Consider the following 23981-nt stretch of genomic DNA (forward strand, 5'->3'; position numbering starts at 1 on the left):
AAGTATTTAGGTAGTAAAGCATAAACTTGCTATATAAATTTGAAAAAGTGATAGGAAGGACCCAAAAGATAAAGGGGATGCATCATTTGAGCTTCAAAGACTGACAGAAAATGTTGTAACCGTGTTATTTGTCAATTGTACTACATTGGGAATCTTTTTCCAGCTTAAATACCGACACTAGAAAGTATAACTTGTTCTGTCGATAATCAAACTTTAAGTAAAAGAAATGTGTCAACAACATATATTTCTGGTTTTATTAAGGTATTCGATGGTATCAAAAATAAACTACAGAGAATGCCAGGCAGATGGAGCATGGAGTGGCAGACTCCCAAAATGCAAAGGTAAAAAATATACAAAGACATGTATTTAACAAACAGCTGAAAAACAGCTTTCATTTCAGATAAAGGATTTAAAAGCTGCCCTGTGATTGGTTTGGGCAGAAGACAGTTTTAATAATAATAGTTATTACTGTTGAGCGGACCTTAATTGTAACTGTACCGTGTCTGCCTCAATCGACAGCAGTTAATGCACCAAATGTGAGCATTAACATCCAGACCCAAACTTAAATGGGTCCACTCATTATTGTTATAGATATGGATATATAGATTTATACTGTGAATTTTAAATAGCTTCAGACAAAAATTGTGGGAGTTATGCTTTGTCGCAGATGTCACCAAAGCAGGGATGTTCAAAAACTTAGGTTCATTTCAAGCATTAAAATAAAAAGCTTTTCTTTTCCATCTTCTCCATAAGCTCATCTACTCTTGGCATTGGATAAGCGTCAATAAATTTTCAAAAATCATTAGAGAACCTCCAGTTACCTTTGGGCTTTGATATTAGGATAATTGGATTAGAACATTCACTTTTAAAATCCTCAGTCACACCCACACCCAACCATACTTTTAATCTCGGCTGACATTACCTTCCTACATGCCTCTGGTACCCTGTTGGGTTTCATGTTAACTTTCATGTGTAGTGCCCTGGGTTAGAGGAGCATTGACCTTTGGACATTTGTGGACTTGTTAATATTTCTCCTATATGAAGTATATTACTTTATTCGACATCAAGGGTTATGGGGACTCAATGTAAGTCTATGGTCGAATGCTTTGTCATTGTTTGAGCTGAAATAGAAGCTATATAAAAAGTACAATCCCAGTCCCTAGTGTCCTACAGTTGGGGAACAGAGCTGGGGGGGAGGACCGGCTGTCTACCATGAGGAAATCCATGAGTCTGCAGATGGTCAACAGGTACAGAAACTAGGAAATGCAGTCATCCCTGTCACTTAGCACATGGATTAAAGAAGGTATGATCCTGCATCAGTGTAGCCACAGCATTCTCAAGATATGTTTGCTTCATTATGCATGAAATCAAATGGTAGGTTTCCTTTAAAGTCCTTTCATGCTTTGCAGGGGAGTCTAGGAAATATGCAAATATGTTTGAGGAAACATTTTCATTATCCCAACCTGGAAAACATATCTGCATACTTTCTAGAATCTTCAGTGTAGCATGCATGGCCTTGCTGTCTCCGTATACATTCAATGGTGGCCTTCAATGGAAAACTTTACATAAGGAGAATAGTTCCTTCCCTGAAAGAGGGTGGTGATTATTTGTAGATTCACTACCAACCACGGAGCGTCACAATGCATAATATCTTCTACATCGTCTAGTTGAAGAGTTGAAAATAAAGTTATGTGGCCCACTAGCTTTGTCTGTATATACCGTAGAAGTAACGCTTATATGTATAGGGGAAGAGGGAAGGAGACGGATTCCCTTAGCCTTTCTCTATAGTAATAGCAGTCAAATAGCTAAACCAATACCCAATACCATGATAAAACTGTAATAATAACTATACAGTGCCCGGATTTAATATTTCAAAGTATATAGTTGCAATAAAAATGAAGTGTGGAGCAAAGAAAATGATTCTGTTATGCTTCCAAATTCTTCCAGGGTACAGGTTTGTCTGACTTGCATACAGTGAAAATATGCATGTTAAGAAAAGCATCTACTTGAGAATAAGAGGTAGAGCCTGCCGGCAGGAAGTTGTACCATAGCTCTAGATGCAAGTTACCATTCTAGCGACATCAGAACACGTTTCAAAAGCAAATACAGCTTTCTTCATCAGGAAGCACAGGAGGTCCTGTGATCTGTACTGCTTTATATAAGTTCCACAAGGAGGCTCCTTACACACTAACAGCTGGTGAAGCTGCGGCATGGAGAGACTCCTGTAACGCCCCTAGATCCCTTCTGGCTTAATAGTTGATTTTCACAAATGGTTAACAAGTATGTTTAACATATATAAGAAAATCTATGAGTAAGTGTCCCTATGCTTGATTTTGATGGTAGATTTTCTTTAAGACTATAGGCCCCATTTATCAAGGTTTTGTATGCCTGAAAGCGATTTGGGTTCAATTCCCTGTGCCGAGCCAGCAATTGCGATTTTATCCATCCTCTATGCTGATAAGGCGGGGATGGGTGGTGCAGGGCCATGCAGTAGGCCGATGCAGGATATTCCTGCACCTGCTTACTGCCTATAGCCAGCGTCTGTTCAGGCACATGCTATGGCACAATTCTACACAAGGGCAGGGGTAGAAGTGCTTCTGCAGTGCCTGTAGGTATTACATTTGCTTTTGAAAGCATTGGAAGAATTGAGTCCCCGTGGACTGTCTGTACACTCATGTTACTTGAGCTGAGGTTCAGCTACCCGATAAAACTACCTCCTGTTTTCTTTCCTTTTCCTAACACAAGTATTTTGACTGTATGCAAGTTGAACAAACCTGTACCCTGGAAGAATCTGGATGCATAACTTGGATTCCAGTAAAGGCGTTGCATTACCTATGACTTCTTCTGATGTGTGGTGCACAATTTCCATTATTTCTTTTGCCAGTTTGTCTTGTGGTAAACCTTGGTACAGGGCAAGCAGGGTTATGTAGGAAGTTGGCAACTCAGGGGCATAACAGGTGAGGAGTACAAATAGTTTGTAGGATCATCAAAAGAATAGCAGAAGGAATCATTGTGAGGCATGGTAGCGGATGAGTCACTCTGCGGTTAGGAGCAGATTTCTGCCTGCTTTGTAAAGGGTTTAAATTAAAAAAACTGGCAGTGAAGATAGAGGGGAAGCGGGTCACACACACCTTTTGTGGCAATGGGAGACCGGCGGGCTGCAACTCTGCTGGGAATATGGTAGTTAGGGTCTACACTTTTACCAGAGGACATCTTCTATCCAAAGTTACTGGTGGCTGCAGTGGGTAATGCCCCTTGAAGTTCTGATGGGTGGGGTTACTTTCTGGCACAGTAGAAGTAACCAACCTCAGTGATAATTCACACAAATGTATTATATGTTTGTGAAATAAAATGTATTGAGTGCAGACCACACGTGGATCCATTATTGCAATCATTATGCACTATTTTTCTCAATTTGGTCTCAGTTTATTCCATTGTAGTATATGCAGAGGCAAAATAACTCAACTGTCGTGGATGAGATCTGTGTGCAGTCCATTTTTATGTAGTATATTTACTAGGAGAATATAAAGAACAAGTGTTCTCAGCATCCCCATGGTAGAGGAAAATTTTGCAGGATCTAAAGGCCCAAAGTGATGTGCAGCTTATTCTTTCAAGATACTTTCTAAAACAAATCTTGCCACTCCCCAAATCATCCACACCATAAAAAGCACTGGTGTATGAGTCATGTTACAAGAAACTTGCCCAAATGCTAGAGATAACAAGCCAAAATGTGGACTTGCACTATTTGACAGTAGTGGGACAGAAAACTTTGTTACTGAAGTGAAGCACGTCACACTCATGTGTATGAGCCCTTTTCCCTGAAAATGTGTTGTTGTGAATACAAGCTTGTGTGTATATATCGGATTCCTGTTTCATAGAACCTGAGTGTGATCGCATCTGGGAACTGCAAGAAGAAGCCCGAAAATGTACTTCAACTCCTGATGAATGGCTAAAATACCTGCAGGTGCAGTACCTTTACCTTCAGATAGAGAACTTGAAGATGGACATTGAAATGAAGAAGAAGGAATTAAGAAATTAATATTTAGCTTTTCTGTTTTTAAGATGCTTTAATGGAGTAATATAACCATATAAGTGATGTAGTATTGGATACACTTGCTTACTTATCTTTTGTGTTCAAAATGTACTTATATAAAGCATAATAAAGTCACCTTTACTTGTTTGTGTGTGTTTTTGTATTCAAAGTCTGTGGGGGGCATTTATCAGTACTTCTGCGCCTGTTTCTGGTGTAGAATCACTGAAAATAAAAACAATTAAAACAAATACATATCCGCTTATGTATGATAAATGCTCCCCTATGTCACCATTTGCTCCTTTCATGTAACTAAGTTTGGAGTATTGACTGCATTCACATATTGCAAGTGGGCATATGTATGTGTATATGTGTGTTCCACTGAAGCACATGCGATTGGTAACAAGCACGTGGTGTTTTGCATGTACACAATGGAAGACACTGGGTGCTACTTAATGGAAACATGTTTATGCGATTGTGTCAAGCCCCATCCACTTGCATTTGCATTGCAGGTGGGAGAATCTATAAGAAGTAATTAGAGGATCAGAGAAAACAATGAAAACGAGAAAAAAGATGTCAGGAACAAAGTGAGGAGAAACAAGGTGCCTCCATTTGTGCAGTGAGCGGTTGGAAATAAGTGTATCAATACCTGCCTGCAAAGTGCGCCAGGTTAATGTGGTCTTCATCGATCTGGCAAACAATGCCCACGCCCTGCTTAAACAGTTAATTTTGTAGTGCACTCAGTTTAACGTGCACGCGCCCCAATAATGTTGGACTTGTGTGAATGCGTCCGTAATGCCCCTTTTAGGTGCACGGTATTGATACTGGCATATCCGCTACCAACTTTTTTGCCTATGGCCCTTTACAAATTGCAGGATTGGGCTATTTACTAGGCCTGCAGCAGGATCCTACTGCCCTGGCGCTGACACAGCAGAATTACTAAGAAGTCCTCACTTGTGTAGGTTTCAGCTATAACCTCGGCCAGTATACTGCTCTAGGCTATAGTAAATTTAGTGCCAAAAAGGGATAGGGTGGCAAAGTAATATCAGGAAGGAATATCACAATATCCTGGCAGTCCATTCAGAATTGTGAATTCTTTTAAAACTACCATACGATATCTATTTTTGTACAGCAAAAAGTGAATTAGCCAAAAAAAAAATTTGAAAACATCTTGAATGAAAAAAGTTAAATTCGAAAGACTCCCTTATAGGGACTAACATTTAAACACTGTGAAGTATGCCAGGTATGTAAATTTACCTACAACAAAGGCTAGATAAGCGTACAATACTGAACATGGTCAGCACACAAGCCCTGACACGTTCTGCCTTAGCACTTCCTTCTGGAGTGTGTCCCTCAATATGGACACATGCTTTAAATTTGACTAACCCAAAGTTGTTATAGTGACCTTATAGAAACATTGTTAACTAAAAGGATAGGTAGAGCATATACTGAGGTATTGCGATAGTTGAATTCAGGCTAGGTGAGGAAAGATGACAGACAAGGAAGTAAGGAATACACCAGCGCTTGCTTGTGAACCAGTGCTGTTGGAACATCATGAACACAAGACTAAATATATAATATTAAGTATAATATACTGTGCTAATTTATATTAATATGTGCTGTACATATTTTGTATATATAAATAATTATAGCTAAGTAAGTAGGTGGAGCAGCACTGTGGATAACCGGATTAAATCCAATGTGGGTGCAGGCTTCAAAGGAACCGACTCAAGATCCTATAGATGAAAACTCCAAGGAAGGGAAGCAGCACTCCGAAATATATAGAAAATATTTATTCCACCAGTGGTGAATGCTACGTTTTGGCTAGCTCTATGCAGCCATTCTCAAGCTTGGTGGAATAAATTCCACCACTGGTGGAATAAATATTTTCTATATATTTTGGAGTGCTGCTTCCCTTCCTTGGAGTTTATAAATAATTATACATATATTATTATAAATGATTAATATACTTTGCTAATGTCACTAGTGCTCCTGCGACCCATGTCCCGAGTTGCAGGTGCACACGTGCCCCTCTCTGTGCCCCAGCATTCTTCTAGGCTCACCTGTCCGCCCTTCTGCTTCCGGCGGTCTGGCGCAGCATCCCCACCACCTAAGGCGTGTGCGCCAGCTCCCGAAGATTTAAAGGACCAGAACACTTTTAATTGGTTAGCCACTCCTGGACTTCTAATAAAGCCCAACCTCTCCCTTCACACTCCACCAGATCTTTGTGCTCAATGCCTTTGAGAAAGGGTTACCTGTCTGCTTGTCTGATTCCTGTTGTGACCTCTTGCCACATTCCTGTCTTCAATCCTTTGCCTCCTGTCCTGACTCCACTAGGTCCCTGACTCTTATCCTGTGCTCTCTTATCCTGACTCTCATCCTGTGCTGCCTGTCTTGACCTCCTGTCTGTGGAGAGACCTGATGGTACCACTCTGGCTCTGGTGAACATCGGGTGCCACTTAGACTCCGCTCCCAGGTGTTGGCTTACGTCATCGCCCACTACCCCAGGTGCCTGACAGTTAATTTATATTACGGTAGTATGTACTAAATATATTTTGTATATTTCTATCATGCATAATTTTATACATAATGCGCCTATATATTTTTGAATAGCTTTTTTGACATCTACACTAAATTCTTTTGAATCTACTGCACTCTAATATGGATATATATGTCATCTGTATATGAATTACCTGCTTTCATCAACAGTCTCTCAGTTCATATAAACACCTATCTTTTTAAATGTCCCATAGACTTTACAATACCAGGCCTCTGTTATCTGTGAACTGGTTAACCAATTTTTCGTGTCTGCATGATGGCAGGGAGTTACTTTATACCTAAATGCTTTGGGTTTTTTTCGGCCATTATCGCAATGTTTCGGCTGCTCTGGTTCATGCGCATACACATACTGTACTATAGGGATAACTTGCCGTGAGTTTTTTTCCATCCAATTGGACCTCAATAGGAGGAATCATGCACCAGTATCTGATGAAAGCTCTGCCCCTCCGCCGTGCTGTATATATTAGGAGACGGGCAGGTGCTTGGCGTAGAATTGCTCTGTAACCTTTGCCTGAACAAGTGCAGGCCAGTCCGCTAGGAATTACGATTATTTCAGGAAACTTTATGCTTTTTTATTCACAATGTTTTGGTGATATTTCTTTTTTGTTCTGTAGGCTATCCAATTAGGTTTAATTCTGGTATTAAATACTGATGTAGTATCCACAAATAACCAGAATGGCAACACATGGCGAAAGTGGAAGTGAAGGTCTACTGGGGAAGTGTTCTAAATTCCATTTGATTTTATAGTGGAAAGAAGCAGAAGGTAGTTTTAGGAAGCCACAATAATGGCTTTCTAATAATGCTGGGAAACAGTTTTTTGTTTGTTTATGTTCACTTGAAATATATAAAAAAGGACAGGGGAGGACAACAGCTTGGGTAATACATCAGGTTATGTTGTAATTGAAGACGTAGGGATTACAGATCCCGAACTTTAAGTTTGGGTCCGGAGTTTGGGAGTGTCCTGCGTGACACAGGCATATAAACATCCCTATCTGTTTGCCATCGCTGTGAATGGCCACCCTGGACCCAAACTAAAAAGGAATCCTGCAAGTTGTTTGACCCTGTACCTCTACCTATTTTGTAATCTGCTCTAGAACAGTAAGTTTTAAACTTAAAAGTTGGCAGGAAGTATACATTCCTATAATTCTTGAGCTGTTTCACAGGTATTTTTTAAATAAACAGACACTGAAACTTAAAATTAACCAGAAGGATTTCCTCAGTATTTACTGACTCAATATATAGCATCACAAAAATGTCACTGCAAAGACGGCAATAGCTCAGACTTGACAGATGCTTTACCGAAGAGAATGAACATCCATATCTACTGTAGCGAGCACGACACTGGCAGGGTACAGAAACCTCCCATCCGATGGCAGTAATAGAGAGGGTAAATGAAGGCAGCTGTCTACCTCTTCACAACAAATATCAAAGAATTGTGTTTGCACATACCCATAAAGAATCTGCAATCACGGAGCTGCTTAGTCACTAACCGGCCCCACAGTCCTTCTAACAGCAATATAAATTTATAAAATGACTAGAGCTCCATGTAGTCAATATAGCTTTTTCCAGACCAAGTTCAAAAATGCATCCTTTTAAAAAGTTCCAGAATCACTAAGACTCCAACTCCCGAATAGTCTCTCCTTCAGACCCCAGATTCTCTGTGCGATTTCTCTCCTTCTCGAGTACACATATATCTTCTAATTATGTCTTTACTATAGGAGATACTACACAAACATAGCATAGCCTTTACAAGTAGTTTTTAAATCTGATTTGATGGTCATATGCTCACATTTGTTAAAACATAAATCACCTAAAAATCACATCAATGTGTTTGCTGATCATCCATGCCCGACCCTGGGTTTCGCCAATATGGCTTCATCCATACCAGACTATTTGCTTCATCTTATTTAAACAAAACATTTAGAAATATGTTTTTAAATGGAATATGTTTTGTAAAAGAGGAATGGGTTGGCTGGTCATGCTCCAGATGAAGCCATATCGGCGAAACCCAGGGTCAAGCTTGGATGATCAGCAAACACATTGATGTGATTTTTATGTAATTTATGTTTTAGCAAATGTGAGTATATGACCTTTAAAGGAAACCTACCACCACTTCGTCCGCGAAGCTGGGTTCTGCGCATGCGCAGTAGCTCCGGCTTCAGAGCCAAAGCTGCACAGCCAACGACCTGCTTTCTGCACATGTGCAGAACCCAGCTTCGCGGACGAGTGCGCGCAGCTCCCTGTAGCTGCACGCTGAAGATGCATTGGTAGGCGGAACGCAAGAGACTACAGAGGCGTGGAGTAGGCCTCTTTTCATGTTTTTAGTCTTTCCCTGTTTAAATATAAAAGCGCAACTCTGGCTACTCCATGCCCCAGTAGCCTCTTTAGGAAATTTGCATATTTGGGGAATTAAATTTATAAAAGAATTAGCCCTAAAAATAGCTATACTACTATACATTAAAGGAAAATGCCACTGGATCTACCATAATAGGTAGATCCATGCTGATAGGTTTCCTTTAAAGAAGATTTAAAAACTATTTGTGCAGGCTATGCTATGTTTTGCGTTATCTCTTAAAGTGATGACACAATTAGAAGATATATGTGTACACTAGAAGAAGAGAAATCGCAAAAAGTCTGTGGTCGGAACGTGAATCAGATTGCCCTTGATGTTGGTAGAACAGACAGACAAGACTGTACTGTACCTGTAAGGCACCACCCCAAATGTACCACACCAGTGAAAAGTATTGGAATACACATACAGACATGGCCCTTTTGGCTTCTCTATGCTTAGGCCTTTTCTGGCCTCTATATTGGGGCTTTCAACCAGCTGCACCTGGGGACATTGTGACTGACTTATGTGTACTTAGTCCTTCACCTTGAGGTGGTGGTGTTAATCTTTCTCCTTACCATTTCCTTTCACTCTCTCCATCTCAGACTGAGCTGACTGTCTGATTGAGTGTATGGCTACGGACAGGTCCCTTTTATAATCTCAGGGAGGTTCCACAGTGATGTCACTGCTGCCAAGGTTCACTCCTTCCCCCGCATTCAGGGGGAAAGGAGGAACGGAAGAACATATCCCACTGTATGCTTATACATCTGAGCCCTACGTTTTAAGGCATGTCAGAATTCCTTAATGGGGTTTTCCCACTTAGCACAGGGTAGGGCCTCAGTGATGAGACCCCCACAGATCATGAGAACGAACGAGGGTCTGATGGGATCCCAGATATATCTGTCGGAGATTATTGGAGTATTCGGCCGCACATGACCGTTCTGCTCCATTCATCTCAATGGAGCTGACGGAGATTGCCTCATGAAAACATGAAATGTACTGTCCTATCTGTTGAGACAGGCTTACTTACTCAGCAGGGACAATGGAGGCAGGGACATAGTCTATGCACTGATAATTTTGCTGTGCACCACCCGAACGGATACTAAGAGATAAAGGACAGCACAGTGAGGAAGCAGACAATAGCATGGGTGGGCGGATTTCCATTGAGCAATGAGGGCTATGAGATACACAAGGGAAAAGGCCAGTAAACAATATTAGACAATTACATTTTTGCATGGTCTCCTGGGAATGATGTAGTTATGATGTAGTAAGTTGAATTTGTATGTAACTCAGAACTGTATATTTTATAATGGTAGCTCCAACCAAATTCTTTTTGGTCTCTGTGACAACTGGATTTTAAAAATGTTGCATTGTAATAAGAACCAGGATAAACAATAAAGCTTCATTACAGACACCTCTGATAACTGTTATAGCTGTTTATTGTAGCCTAAGGCTAAAGTACAGTAAATTACCAACATCCAGAGGTCCGTTTGTAACTAGGGATCGTCTGTAAGTCATTCATGTAAGTTCATTCGGCTTGAGAATGCGCTAGATTAGCGCGAAACGGCCCGTCGCCGCTTGGCCCCGCTCTGTACCTGTACACACCTCAATAAAGTACTCTTCGCACTGAACCGCTGAACTTCTTTATATTTCTACTTGGATTATCTTTGCTTCTGCTGAGCACCACCGTATTCCTAGTTGTGCAAGAAGGCGTGACCACCCTGCCTATAGTCGGCCGTGCTGCTGTCGAGACCCAGGCATTATTGGGGTCGTATGGTGCCGGACTACTGTCTTCTTCGTTGTTTGAATGCTCGTCTGTAAGTCAGGTGTTCTTAAGTAGGGGACCGCCTGTACAGTAATATTTCCTTTTCCAAAATAAAATAAAAGTAGTAGTGAGAGGAGCACTATAAGGATACTTCTCTTCCAGTGTCTCAACCTTACCTGTGGAATAAACAAGCTAGAATGTTTTAACAAGGAAGGCATGTAATAAATAAAGGAGAAATCGTTATCTATTTATCCTGCTTTTTAAAGTAGCAAAGTAAATACTGTAGAAGTTTCATGCTGTGTTCTCTAAATACTGTGGAAATTATTTCTCAAGAACTGGAAAGGTTATCTAACAAGGACAAAAGAAATAAGCATGTAATAAAAAATATATCCTCGGTGATCCCTCAATGTTCTGGTTCTAACACTTCCTTATGCCCCCTTTTTCTTGTGTTCCCTTGATGCAGACTTGTACTCACTGCAATCAACCAATGATTTTAGTGGATCATCATCATTAGGGCCATCATCACAGAAATACTGGTGGCACTGCAAGGAAGGGCCCGGTCACTGTTCTGGATGTGCATATGTATACCTACATTGTATATAGTTATCATGGGTTGGGGCGACACTTTGTTTATAGTAAATCTTGTGGAGGCCGATGGATGCACTTTTTATATTTATTAATCCATAGGGGGCACTTAAATACTTTCCTGTCTATACACTGTCTATATTTTAATCCATTGGGCAATGTATATATTATTCTTTAGGGCACTATATAATTATTAGTGAAGAGCAGATAATTATATAGTACCCTAAAGAATAATATATACAGTGCAGATTTTGGCGATGTTCAGGAAAAAGTGCCAAAGCAGCCAAACAAGCAACTAGCAGTCACTTAGAAACCACAGGCATGTCCTTTGTAGGCATGCCAGTGATTGGCTGGGCTGGATATGTGAGCAGTGGCATAACAACATCCGTAGCAGCCGCAGCGGTAGCAGCCGCGGTATGGACGGTAAAGAACCAAGATTTACTAGTGCCGTTCTCCCGGTCCCTTCTCTGTTTGTGAACAGCAGTGTTGTGCTGAACATAGAACCTCCCACCTGACAGTCGGCAGCACATCCTCCTGCCCACTCGCTGCCATGGCCGCCTGCCGGCATGTCACTCTTTCCAGCCGCCGGCACGTTCCCTTACCCGCCCACCAGCTCATCCCCGTAGCATCCCGCCGGCTCGTCCTCCTGCCCGCCTCAATGACTATAGAGCCGCCTGCCTTTCCCCTGAGGGACACTACTGGCCGAACTTCGAAGACAACACTTAATCCCCCCTCCCCGACCACCACCCGCCAGGACCATAAAGTAAGAAAGTAATTTTCTCTATGTATATATATACACTCATACAGCAGATACACACATACACACAAACATGCATATGCTGTATGTGTGTATCTGCTGTTTGAGTGTTTATATATATATATATTCTGTATGAGTGTATATGGTGTGTATATTTGCTGTATGTATGTGTATATGCTGTATGTATACGCAGTATGGGTGGCATTTATCTGTGTTTTTTCACGCTTCTGCACCAATCCGCCACCTTTACGCCAGTGGGGCGTATGCACGATGTCTGCCCGGAATCTTCTGCTCGTTCCCGGGCTGCGAGTCCCCAGGTGGTGACCAACGTGAGTGCCCCATCAACAGTAATTGTCAGCACGAATGCCATTCCCATCCATGGGCCAGTCGTGGTCCAGGAGAGTACCCTGACCGTCTCTCCCGCCACAAGTGCAGATGGACCCCGAGGGTCCTCTGTAAGGGGGATGGCCTGGCGGATGAGCCCCATCCGGGGGCTCCATCGAAAGATCAGCACCGGGCAGCTACCTACCAGTGGGATGATGACCCGGCCCCAGAAGATTTGAAGCTGGAGGGAGCTGCGGCGCTGCCGTAGGCTCCTGTTTATTTGTTCTTGGACCCCTCAATGGTCCCAGGCTCTGTTGAGTCACCGGCTGGAGCAGCCAACATCACGGAGGACAGTGTCCCTCCTTCTGCATGTCAGGAGGATGCTGAGGAGCCTGCAGTTACTGAAGCTGCCACCGGGTGTCCCCAGACAGCTGTTACTTCTTCACAGGATCCCGATCTGGTCCTGGATCCTGCTATTGATCTCAAAGACTCTGATACAGATTAAACCCTGATGGGCTGTAGCCCTTAACAGGCACTGTACATTGTAAATATTGAGGATATGATTTTGCTACTAATTCCCAGTTGGGCTGTGCCCTCATACCCTCTGAGCCAGAGACTATCCTGGGACTCTTTCCCTATTTATTACAGGACTCTGTCCCTCCACATCTAGAGGAGACCCTTTGATGCTGCACTTTTCTCCCCGTCAAGGGCTGCGCCCAGAATATGGACTCTTGCTACGGGAGCCTTCTAAGAGACTCTTAGCCATACACTAAAGGGGAAAAGTTGCTATTGATATGTTTTCTATACATGCCTTTTTCTTTACAGGAAATGGACTTTTGCATTTTGTCGCCTTGCTATTCTAAGTAACATTAGTAACGTTTAAAGTCATTTACCCATTAGGCTGTCAAAGCCAATGTGAGTTTCTCATGTTTCCACAACTGTCATACTAGTGTCAGTAAGTTTGCATATAACACTTTTCAAAGGCTTTGCAGGATTGTAGTCAAGGCTGTGTCGGACCGTCCTTTATATGTAAATCCTGACCGCAGGCTTACAACTAGAACCTGAGCTTAGTCATAGTGTGGTCTCTGTAAACTGCGGGTCCTTAGGGGATCGGGGGTGTTCACCTAGAAGCACCTAGATGGCATACACCCAGGGTAAGACCGTCAGACGGCAGGTAAAATGTATTGAATGTACTACATATACCTTTAAGGTGTATTATATTGTCGCCAAGGACAAAGTGTTTGCGAAAAAATTGTCAGGCCTTGGTGCAAGGAGTGGGTTATAGGACATGACACAACACCTTTCCCTCACAACAGTTGGTTTAAGGGCGTTAGCTACTAACTGTATTACATTCATTGTATTTTTGTATACCCAGACCGACACCAACCCCAGTGCCTGTCTCCAGGACCATGGATGGTTTGTCCCATACACTGCACATAGCCAGAACTTTCTAGTAAGTGCAACCTTTGTTATCCATACCCCTACATACTGTCTTGTGCGTGGACTTCTGGAAGCCTAACCCCTGACCCATCTGGTCCATAGCCGAGCCATGGGCAGCTCTTTCAATTGCCTAGGGGGTATGCAACACCCCTGTGACGTAAGGGAGTGCTTGCGAATAAGGCCCTCTACCTGTAGGATCCCTCTAGAGGAGTCTGATAAACTCACTTTTAGGGTAATACAGTCATTGTAAGGTAATTAGCAGCTGTAGATACTGCCTGCGCAGGCAAGGGTTAAGCTTTCTTAAGTTATTGTCAAATTGTATTCCTTCATGTGAACTGGAGTGTGATTGGAGAGTGAGCCACCACCTGACCAGGGTTTAACAAAACCCCTGGATGGGAAGGGGCAAACCTTCTTTAGTTCCAGAAACCTCCTAGAGCACAAGCTCTTGGAATCCAGCTCTCCTAGAGAGCACATTTTCTAGAACACACTGAGTGACCCGAGACAGTGTCTGTGCACCACTAGCACAGACACACAGCTAATCCCAGGACAAGCTGCAGCTTGCAGTACTGGACAAAGCTACATCCCAGCCTGCACCTACTACCAGACTGGTAAATATTCTCCTGAGGATCACTCTCCATGACCACTCCAGTAATCCTGACTCTCCAGTAATCCGGCATCTGTACAAGATCGTTTGGCCTGTTGCCTGCAGTTGTTCTAATAAATAAGTTATCTGCCAGGCTGTAGGACAGCCCTCCGGTCCCCATACCAAGCACCGTGACATAAGCGTGCCTAGGCCGCTATTCTGGGCCTCGGCTGCTTCCAGGCACCAAGAAAAGATTAGGCCCCGATTGGGGATGTTGCACAAACCTTCCTGCCCCAGCTCGCATTGATGTGCCATACTGGATAAGCTACATTCAACAGGCACGTGGAGGCCACACACAATACTGAGTATCATTTTGTCTTGTTTTACGGACATTACATCAATGTCGGATCAGCCTGTAGTGTGTTTTTCCACTTTAATTTTGTGAGTAACTCCAATTCCAGGCCTCCATTGGTTAATATATTTGATTTCCATTGATAATTTTTATATGATTTTGTTGTCAGGATATTCAATTCTGTGCAGAACAAAGTATTTAATGATAATAATGAATTCATTCATATCTAGGATGTGTTACAGGCGGGGCCCTACTTAAGAGCACCCGACTTACAGATGACCCCTAGGTACAAACGGCCCTCTGGTAATTGGTAATTTACTGTACTTTAGCCCTAGGTTAGAATAAACAGCTATAACAGTTATCACAGGTGTCTGCAATGAAACTTTATTGTTTATCCTGGTTCTTATGACAACCCAACATTTTTAAAATCCAATTGCCACAGAGACTAAAAAAAATTTGTCTTGAGTTACAATGATAAAATATGCAGTTCTGACTTACATACAAATTAAGAAATACAACTTAAGAACAAACCTACAGAACCTATCTTGTATGTAAACCAGAGACTGCCTGTATTTGAGTGTTTCTTTTATTTTTTGAGCATTGTGTATATATATATATATGACTGTAATTCTACTTCCACAGCTTATATAAAAATTGCTATAAAAATGTAATAATATTACATAATATAATCTTTCTACCTTATTTTCATCTACGATAACTGTATAGAAAAAGTTGTTTTTACTCTGCAGGGATCACACCCTTTTTTGAACCATGTACAGACTGTCACAGGATATTACAACATAAATTCTTTATAAGTACTTGGCAGGGTGGGGATGTATGAAGAAAGGAAACTGCATTCACTTGAATGGTTAGCTGATCTAATAATACTACAATAGCAATTACTCCATGGGTGACTGGATGTGCTTAACTGCTTATGTATTAAAATAGAAACTGAATTTTTTTGTTGAGTTCTCAACTTTCTAGTTTACTTTGTGGTTTAATTCCTCAATTTTAACAAATAAGTGGCATTCACCCTCAATGAGGGATCCTTTTTTTATTTCATGATGCTTTCTCATGGGCACTTTGATTATTTTGAATTTAAGCATGAGTTGAAATTGCATTACAGTTTGCCTCGGTTTATAGTAGAACATGGCCAGCCAGAGCAGAAACCACAATGCAGTTGTTGGGCTCAATAAGTGCAAAGTTATAACTGTTAGATTAAAGTAACTTTGTACATTTAATAGGGAAAATGTTTGTATATGAGAAAACTTATCGCAAAGTGGGTTGGACTTGCTCCACCGGCACCACTTTGCTTGCGGTCATGGCCAAGGGGAGGTACAGAATCATAAGGCAGAGACAGAGTCGTGGTCAGATAGGAGGTCAGGACATTCAGCACAGGATCGGAGTTGGGAGCAAGGCAGAAGGTCAGGACAGGCTTTGGAGAATCGGAGTAAGGAACAGGAATCGAGTTCACAACGGGAAATCACAATAATTGCAGGAATGCCACAGGGGAAGCGTTCTCAGAAGCACGAGGCACAAAGATCCGGCAGGGGAAACCGAAAGGGGCTAGCAATTTATCAAGGCAGGTGGCTGGCCAGCGCCTATAATCGGTGCTGGAGTGAGGGAAATTAAGTGAGGCTGCAGACCCTGCTCAGGTGACACAAGGAGGCACATGAGTGCGCCTGTGACCCTAGACATGGGTCGCAGGAGCACCCCTGACAGTAATTGTGCCCCAATGTGCAAGGCCGGATCTACATTGGCGCTCCTGGAGCACTTGTGCCGGGCCCAGGGATCACTCCTCTCTCTATGGGGGCCCCAATGTCTGCCATTGTAGATCCGGCCCTCGCCCTCCACACACGGTCGGATAGGCTCCAGGTGCCCCACAGTATCAGCTACTCAAAGTATGGTGCTGCACCAATACCATAGAGTGTCAGAAGTGCAGGTCCTCTTGTCGGCAGGCACTTCCTCCTGCCTGGCGGCCGATGCATCCTCGCACCGGCCGGCGCTGCCTTCTGCCCGTGGTCACGTTCCTCCCACCTGAAGGCCGACACGTCCTCTTGCCGGCCTGCACTTCCCCCCGCCAGCTGGCCGGCCAACACGTCCTCCCCTCCCGCCGGACTACACAGTCTGCTGATCTGGAAGAAGAGAAGACCAGGACCAAAAAAGCAAGTAATGTTATCAGTATTTGTATATGTATATATGTGTATATTGTGTGTGTATGTATATATGGGTATAAATGGTGTGTATGTATATATGGGTATATATGGTGTGTATGTATATATGGGTATATATGGTGTGTATGTATATATAGGTAGATGTGGGTGTGTATGTTTATGCGGGTATATGTGGGTGTGTATGTATATGCGGGTATATGTGGGTGTGTATGTATATGCGGGTATATGTGGGTGTGTATGTATGTGTGTATGCACTGTATGTGTGCATGGTGTGTGTGTATGCACTGTGTGTGTGCACGGTGTGTGTATATGCACTGTATGTGTGTATGCTGTGTATGTATGGGGCCCAAGCTCTCCTAGTTACACCCCTGTATATATATATATATATATATATATATATATATATACACTCACCGGCCACTTTATTAGGTACACCTGTCCAACTGCTCATTAACACTTAATTTCTAATCAGCCAATCACATGGGGGCAACTCAGTGCATTTAGGCATGTAGACATGGTCAAGACAATCTCCTGCAGTTCAAACCGAGCATCAGTATGGGGAAGAAAGGTGATTTGAGTGCCTTTGAACGTGGCATGTTTGTTGGTGCCAGAAGGGCTGGTCTGAGTATTTCAGAAACTGCTGATCTACTGGGATTTTCACGCACAACCATCTCTAGTGTTTACAGAGAACGGTCCGAAAAAGAAAAAACATCCAGTGAGCGGCAGTTCTGTGGGCGGAAATGCCTTGTTGATGCCAGAGGTCAGAGGAGAATGGGCAGACTGGTTCGAGCTGATAGAAAGGCAACAGTGACTCAAATCGCCACCCATTTCAACCAAGGTAGGCAGAAGAGCATCTCTGAACGCACAGTACGTCGAACTTTGAGGCAGATGGACTACAGCAGCAGAAGACCACACCGGGTGCCACTCCTTTCAGCTAAGAACAGGAAACTGAGGCAACAATTTGCACAAGCTCATCGAAATTGGACAGTAGAAGATTGGAAAAACGTTGGTTGGTCTGATGAGTCCAACCCGTTACTAGCATGGTGTACCTAATAAAGTGGCCGGTGAGTGTATATGTATATATATATATATATATATGTGTGTGTGTGTATATATATATATATATGTATGTATATATATAGGTGCCATTATTCATCACAGCTAGAGGAGTTACGGAGGTTGTAATGAAGAAGACACTAAACAGTGAGTGATCAGATATAATTACATTAAAATCTCACAGATTATCTGCAGAGCATTTATTTTGGTAGTAGTGTGGTGGCATTATTCAGTCATGATGCAGGAGTAGTGGTGTGGTGTATTATTCAGTCATGATGCAGTGGTGATGGTAGCAGTTTGGTGGTATTATTCAGTCATGATGCAGTGGTAATGGTAGTTATTCAGTCATGATGCAGGGGTAATGGTAGTGTTGTGGTATATTATTCAGTCATGATGCAGTGGTAGTGGTGTGGTGTATTATTCAATCATGATGCAGTGGTAATGGTAGTGGTGTGGTGGTATTATTCAGTCATGATGCAGTGGTAATGGTTGTGGTGTGGTGTAGTATTCAGTCATGATGCAGTGGTAATGGTAGTGGTGTGGTGTATTATTCAGTCATGATGCAGTGGTAATGGTAGCAGTCTGGCGGTATTATTCAGTCATGATGCAGTGGTAATTGTAGTGGTGTGATGTATTATTCAGTCATGATGCAGTGGTAATGGTAATGGTGTAATGTATTATTCAGTCATGATGCAGTGGTAATGGTAGTGGTGTGGTGGTATTATTCAGTCATGATGCAGTGGTAATGGTAGTGGTGTGGTGTATTATTCAGTCATGATGCAGTGGTGATGGTAGCAGTGTGGTGGTATTATTCAGTCATGATGCAGTGGTAATGCTAGTGGTGTGGTGGTATTATTTAGTCATGGTGCAGTGGTAATAGTAGTGGTGTGGTGTATTATTCAGTCATGATGCAGTGGTAATGGTAGTGGTGTGGTGTAGTATTCAGTCATGATGCAGTGGTGATGGTAGTGGTGTGGTGTATTATTCAGTCATGATGCAGTGGTAATGGTAGCGGTGTGGCGGTATAATTCAGTCATGATGCAATGCTAATGGTAGTGGTGTGGTGTATTATTCAGTCATGATGCAGTGGTAATGGTAGTGGTGTGGTGTATTATTCAGTCACGATGCAGTGGTGATGGTAGCAGTGTGGTGGTATTATTCAGTCATGATGCAGTGGTAATGGTAGTGGTGTGGTGGTATTATTTAGTCATGGTGCAGTGGTAATGGTAGTGGTGTGGTATATTATTCAGTCATGATGCAGTGGTAATGGCAGTGGTGTGGCAGTATTATTCAGTCATGAGGCAGTGGTAATGGTGGCGGTGTTGCAGTATTATTCAGTCATGATGCAGTGGTTATAGTGGCAGTATTGCAGTATTATTCAGTCAAGGTGCAGTGGTAATGGTAGTGGTGTGGCTGTATTATTCAGTCATGATGCAGTGGTAATGGTAGTGGTGTGGCAGTATTATTCAGTCACGATGCAGTGGTGATGGTAGCAGTGTGGTGGTATTATTCAGTCATGATGCAGTGGTAATGGTAGTGGTATGGTGGTATTATTTAGTCATGGTGCAGTGGTAATGCTAGTGGTGTGGTATATTATTCAGTCATGATGCAATGGTAATGGCAGTGGTGTGGCAGTATTATTCAGTCATGAGGCAGTGGTAATGGTGGTGGTGTTGCAGTATTATTCAGTCATGATGCAGTGGTTATAGTGGCAGTATTGCAGTATCATTCAGTCAAGGTGCAGTGGTAATGGTAGTGGTGTGGCTGTATTATTCAGTCATGATGCAGTGGTAATGGTAGTGGTGTGGCAGTATTATTCAGTCATGATGCAGTGGTAATGGTAGTGATGTGGGGGTATTATTCAGTCATGATGCAGTGGTAATGGTAGTGGTGTGGCAGTATTATTCAGTCATGATGCAGTGGTAACGGTAGTGATGTGGGGGTATTATTCAGTCATGATGCAGTGGTAATGGTAGTGGTGTGGCTGTATTATTCAGTCATGATGCAGAGGTAATGGTAGCGGTGTGGAGGTATTATTCAGTCATGATGCAGTGGTGATGGTAGTGGTATGGTGGTATTATTCAGTCATGATGCAGTGGTAGTGGTAGTGGTGTGGCAGTATTATTCAGTCATGATGCAGTGGTTATGGTGGCAGTATTGCAGTATTATTCAGTCATGATGCAGTGGTAATGGTAGTGGTGTGGCTGTATTATTCAGTCATGATGCAGTGGTAATGGTAGTGGTGTGATGGTATTATTCAGTCATGATGCAGTGGTAATGGTCGTGGTGTGGTGGTATTATTCAGTCATGATGCAGAGGTAATGGTAGCGGTGTGGAGGTATTATTCAGTCATGATGCAGTGGTGATGGTAGTTGTATGGTGGTATTATTCAGTCATGATGCAGTGGTAGTGGTGTGGCAGTATTATTCAGTCATGATGCAGTGGTTATAGTGGCAGTATTGCAGTATTATTCAGTCATGATGCAGTGGTAATGGTAGTGGTGTGGCTGTATTATTCAGTCATGATGCAGTGGTAATGGTAGTGGTGTGGTGGTATTATTCAGTCATGATGCAGTGGTGATGGTAGCAGTGTGGTGGTATTATTCAGTCATGATGCAGTGGTAATGCTAGTGTTATGGTGGTATTATTTAGTCATGGTGCAGTGGTAATAGTAGTGGTGTGGTGTATTATTCAGTCATGATGCAGTGGTAATGGTAGTGGTGTGGTGTATTATTCAGTCACGATGCAGTGGTGATGGTAGCAGTGTGGTGGTATTATTCAGTCATGATGCAGTGGTAATGGTAGTGGTGTGGCGGTATAATTCAGTCATGATGCAATGCTAATGGTAGTGGTGTGGTGTATTATTCAGTCATGATGCAGTGGTAATGGTAGTGGTGTGGTGTAGTATTCAGTCATGATGCAGTGGTGATGGTAGTGGTGTGGTGTATTATTCAGTCATGATGCAGTGGTAATGGTAGCGGTGTGGCGGTATAATTCAGTCATGATGCAATGCTAATGGTAGTGGTGTGGTGTATTATTCAGTCATGATGCAGTGGTAATGGTAGTGGTGTGGTGTATTATTCAGTCACGATGCAGTGGTGATGGTAGCAGTGTGGTGGTATTATTCAGTCATGATGCAGTGGTAATGGTAGTGGTGTGGTGGTATTATTTAGTCATGGTGCAGTGGTAATGGTAGTGGTGTGGTATATTATTCAGTCATGATGCAGTGGTAATGGCAGTGGTGTGGCAGTATTATTCAGTCATGAGGCAGTGGTAATGGTGGCGGTGTTGCAGTATTATTCAGTCATGATGCAGTGGTTATAGTGGCAGTATTGCAGTATTATTCAGTCAAGGTGCAGTGGTAATGGTAGTGGTGTGGCTGTATTATTCAGTCATGATGCAGTGGTAATGGTAGTGGTGTGGCAGTATTATTCAGTCACGATGCAGTGGTGATGGTAGCAGTGTGGTGGTATTATTCAGTCATGATGCAGTGGTAATGGTAGTGGTATGGTGGTATTATTTAGTCATGGTGCAGTGGTAATGGTAGTGGTGTGGTATATTATTCAGTCATGATGCAATGGTAATGGCAGTGGTGTGGCAGTATTATTCAGTCATGAGGCAGTGGTAATGGTGGTGGTGTTGCAGTATTATTCAGTCATGATGCAGTGGTTATAGTGGCAGTATTGCAGTATTATTCAGTCAAGGTGCAGTGGTAATGGTAGTGGTGTGGCTGTATTATTCAGTCATGATGCAATGGTAATGGTAGTGGTGTGGCAGTATTATTCAGTCATGATGCAGTGGTAATGGTAGTGATGTGGGGGTATTATTCAGTCATGATGCAGTGGTAATGGTAGTGGTGTGGCAGTATTATTCAGTCATGATGCAGTGGTAACGGTAGTGATGTGGGGGTATTATTCAGTCATGATGCAGTGGTAGTGGTGTGGCAGTATTATTCAGTCATGATGCAGTGGTTATAGTGGCAGTATTGCAGTATTATTCAGTCATGATGCAGTGGTAATGGTAGTGGTGTGGCTGTATTATTCAGTCATGATGCAGTGGTAATGGTAGTGGTGTGGTGGTATTATTCAGTCATGATGCAGTGGTGATGGTAGCAGTGTGGTGGTATTATTCAGTCATGATGCAGTGGTAATGGTAGTGGTGTGGTGTATTATTCAGTCATGATGCAGTGGTAATGGTAGCGGTGTGGCGGTATAATTCAGTCATGATGCAATGCTAATGGTAGTGGTGTGGTGTATTATTCAGTCATGATGCAGTGGTAATGGTAGTGGTGTGGTGTATTATTCAGTCACGATGCAGTGGTGATGGTAGCAGTGTGGTGGTATTATTCAGTCATGATGCAGTGGTAATGGTAGTGGTGTGGTGGTATTATTTAGTCATGGTGCAGTGGTAATGGTAGTGGTGTGGTATATTATTCAGTCATGATGCAGTGGTAATGGCAGTGGTGTGGCAGTATTATTCAGTCATGAGGCAGTGGTAATGGTGGCGGTGTTGCAGTATTATTCAGTCATGATGCAGTGGTTATAGTGGCAGTATTGCAGTATTATTCAGTCAAGGTGCAGTGGTAATGGTAGTGGTGTGGCTGTATTATTCAGTCATGATGCAGTGGTAATGGTAGTGGTGTGGCAGTATTATTCAGTCACGATGCAGTGGTGATGGTAGCAGTGTGGTGGTATTATTCAGTCATGATGCAGTGGTAATGGTAGTGGTATGGTGGTATTATTTAGTCATGGTGCAGTGGTAATGGTAGTGGTGTGGTATATTATTCAGTCATGATGCAATGGTAATGGCAGTGGTGTGGCAGTATTATTCAGTCATGAGGCAGTGGTAATGGTGGTGGTGTTGCAGTATTATTCAGTCATGATGCAGTGGTTATAGTGGCAGTATTGCAGTATTATTCAGTCAAGGTGCAGTGGTAATGGTAGTGGTGTGGCTGTATTATTCAGTCATGATGCAATGGTAATGGTAGTGGTGTGGCAGTATTATTCAGTCATGATGCAGTGGTAATGGTAGTGATGTGGGGGTATTATTCAGTCATGATGCAGTGGTAATGGTAGTGGTGTGGCAGTATTATTCAGTCATGATGCAGTGGTAACGGTAGTGATGTGGGGGTATTATTCAGTCATGATGCAGTGGTAATGGTAGTGGTGTGGCTGTATTATTCAGTCATGATGCAGAGGTAATGGTAGCGGTGTGGAGGTTTTATTCAGTCATGATGCAGTGGTGATGGTAGTGGTATGGTGGTATTATTCAGTCATGATGCAGTGGTAGTGGTAGTGGTGTGGCAGTATTATTCAGTCATGATGCAGTGGTTATGGTGGCAGTATTGCAGTATTATTCAGTCATGATGCAGTGGTAATGGTAGTGGTGTGGCTGTATTATTCAGTCATGAAGCAGTGGTAATGGTAGTGGTGTGATGGTATTATTCAGTCATGATGCAGTGGTAATGGTCGTGGTGTGGTGGTATTCAGTCATGATGCAGAGGTAATGGTAGCGGTGTGGAGGTATTATTCAGTCATGATGCAGTGGTGATGGTAGTTGTATGGTGGTATTATTCAGTCATGATGCAGTGGTAGTGGTGTGGCAGTATTATTCAGTCATGATGCAGTGGTTATAGTGGCAGTATTGCAGTATTATTCAGTCATGATGCAGTGGTAATGGTAGTGGTGTGGCTGTATTATTCAGTCATGATGCAGTGGTAATGGTAGTGGTGTGGTGGTATTATTCAGTCATGATGCAGAGGTAATGGTAGCGGTGTGGAGGTATTATTCAGTCATGATGCAGTGGTGATGGTAGTGTTATGGTGGTATTATTCAGTCATGATGCAGTGGTAGTGGTGTGGCAGTATTATTCAGGCATGATGCAGTGGTTATGGTGTCAGTATTGCAGTATTATTCAGTCATGATGCATTGGTAATGGTAGTGATGTGGCAGTATTATTCAGTCATGATGCAGTGGTAATGGTAGTGGTGTGGCTGTATTATTCAGTCATGATGCAGTGGTAATGGTAG

General features: G+C 42.6%; 1 protein-coding gene across 2 annotated transcripts in view; it reads left to right on the plus strand.

Annotated features, from left to right (window-relative positions):
* The window catches only part of LOC140118962 (C4b-binding protein alpha chain-like), a 124966-nt gene extending 120786 nt beyond the window's left edge, over positions 1–4180 (plus strand). For both annotated transcript variants that reach the window (XM_072137459.1, XM_072137460.1), the window contains exons 22-23: positions 262–341; positions 3879–4180. In XM_072137459.1, the coding sequence (XP_071993560.1) occupies positions 262–341; positions 3879–4039 (241 nt within the window). In that variant the 3' untranslated portion in view covers positions 4040–4180. The remainder of the gene's footprint in view (positions 1–261; positions 342–3878) is intronic.
* Positions 4181–23981: the final 19801 nt, after the last annotated feature.

Source organism: Engystomops pustulosus, chromosome 2, assembly GCF_040894005.1.
Source record: "Engystomops pustulosus chromosome 2, aEngPut4.maternal, whole genome shotgun sequence".
Lineage (NCBI taxonomy): Eukaryota > Metazoa > Chordata > Amphibia > Anura > Leptodactylidae > Engystomops > Engystomops pustulosus.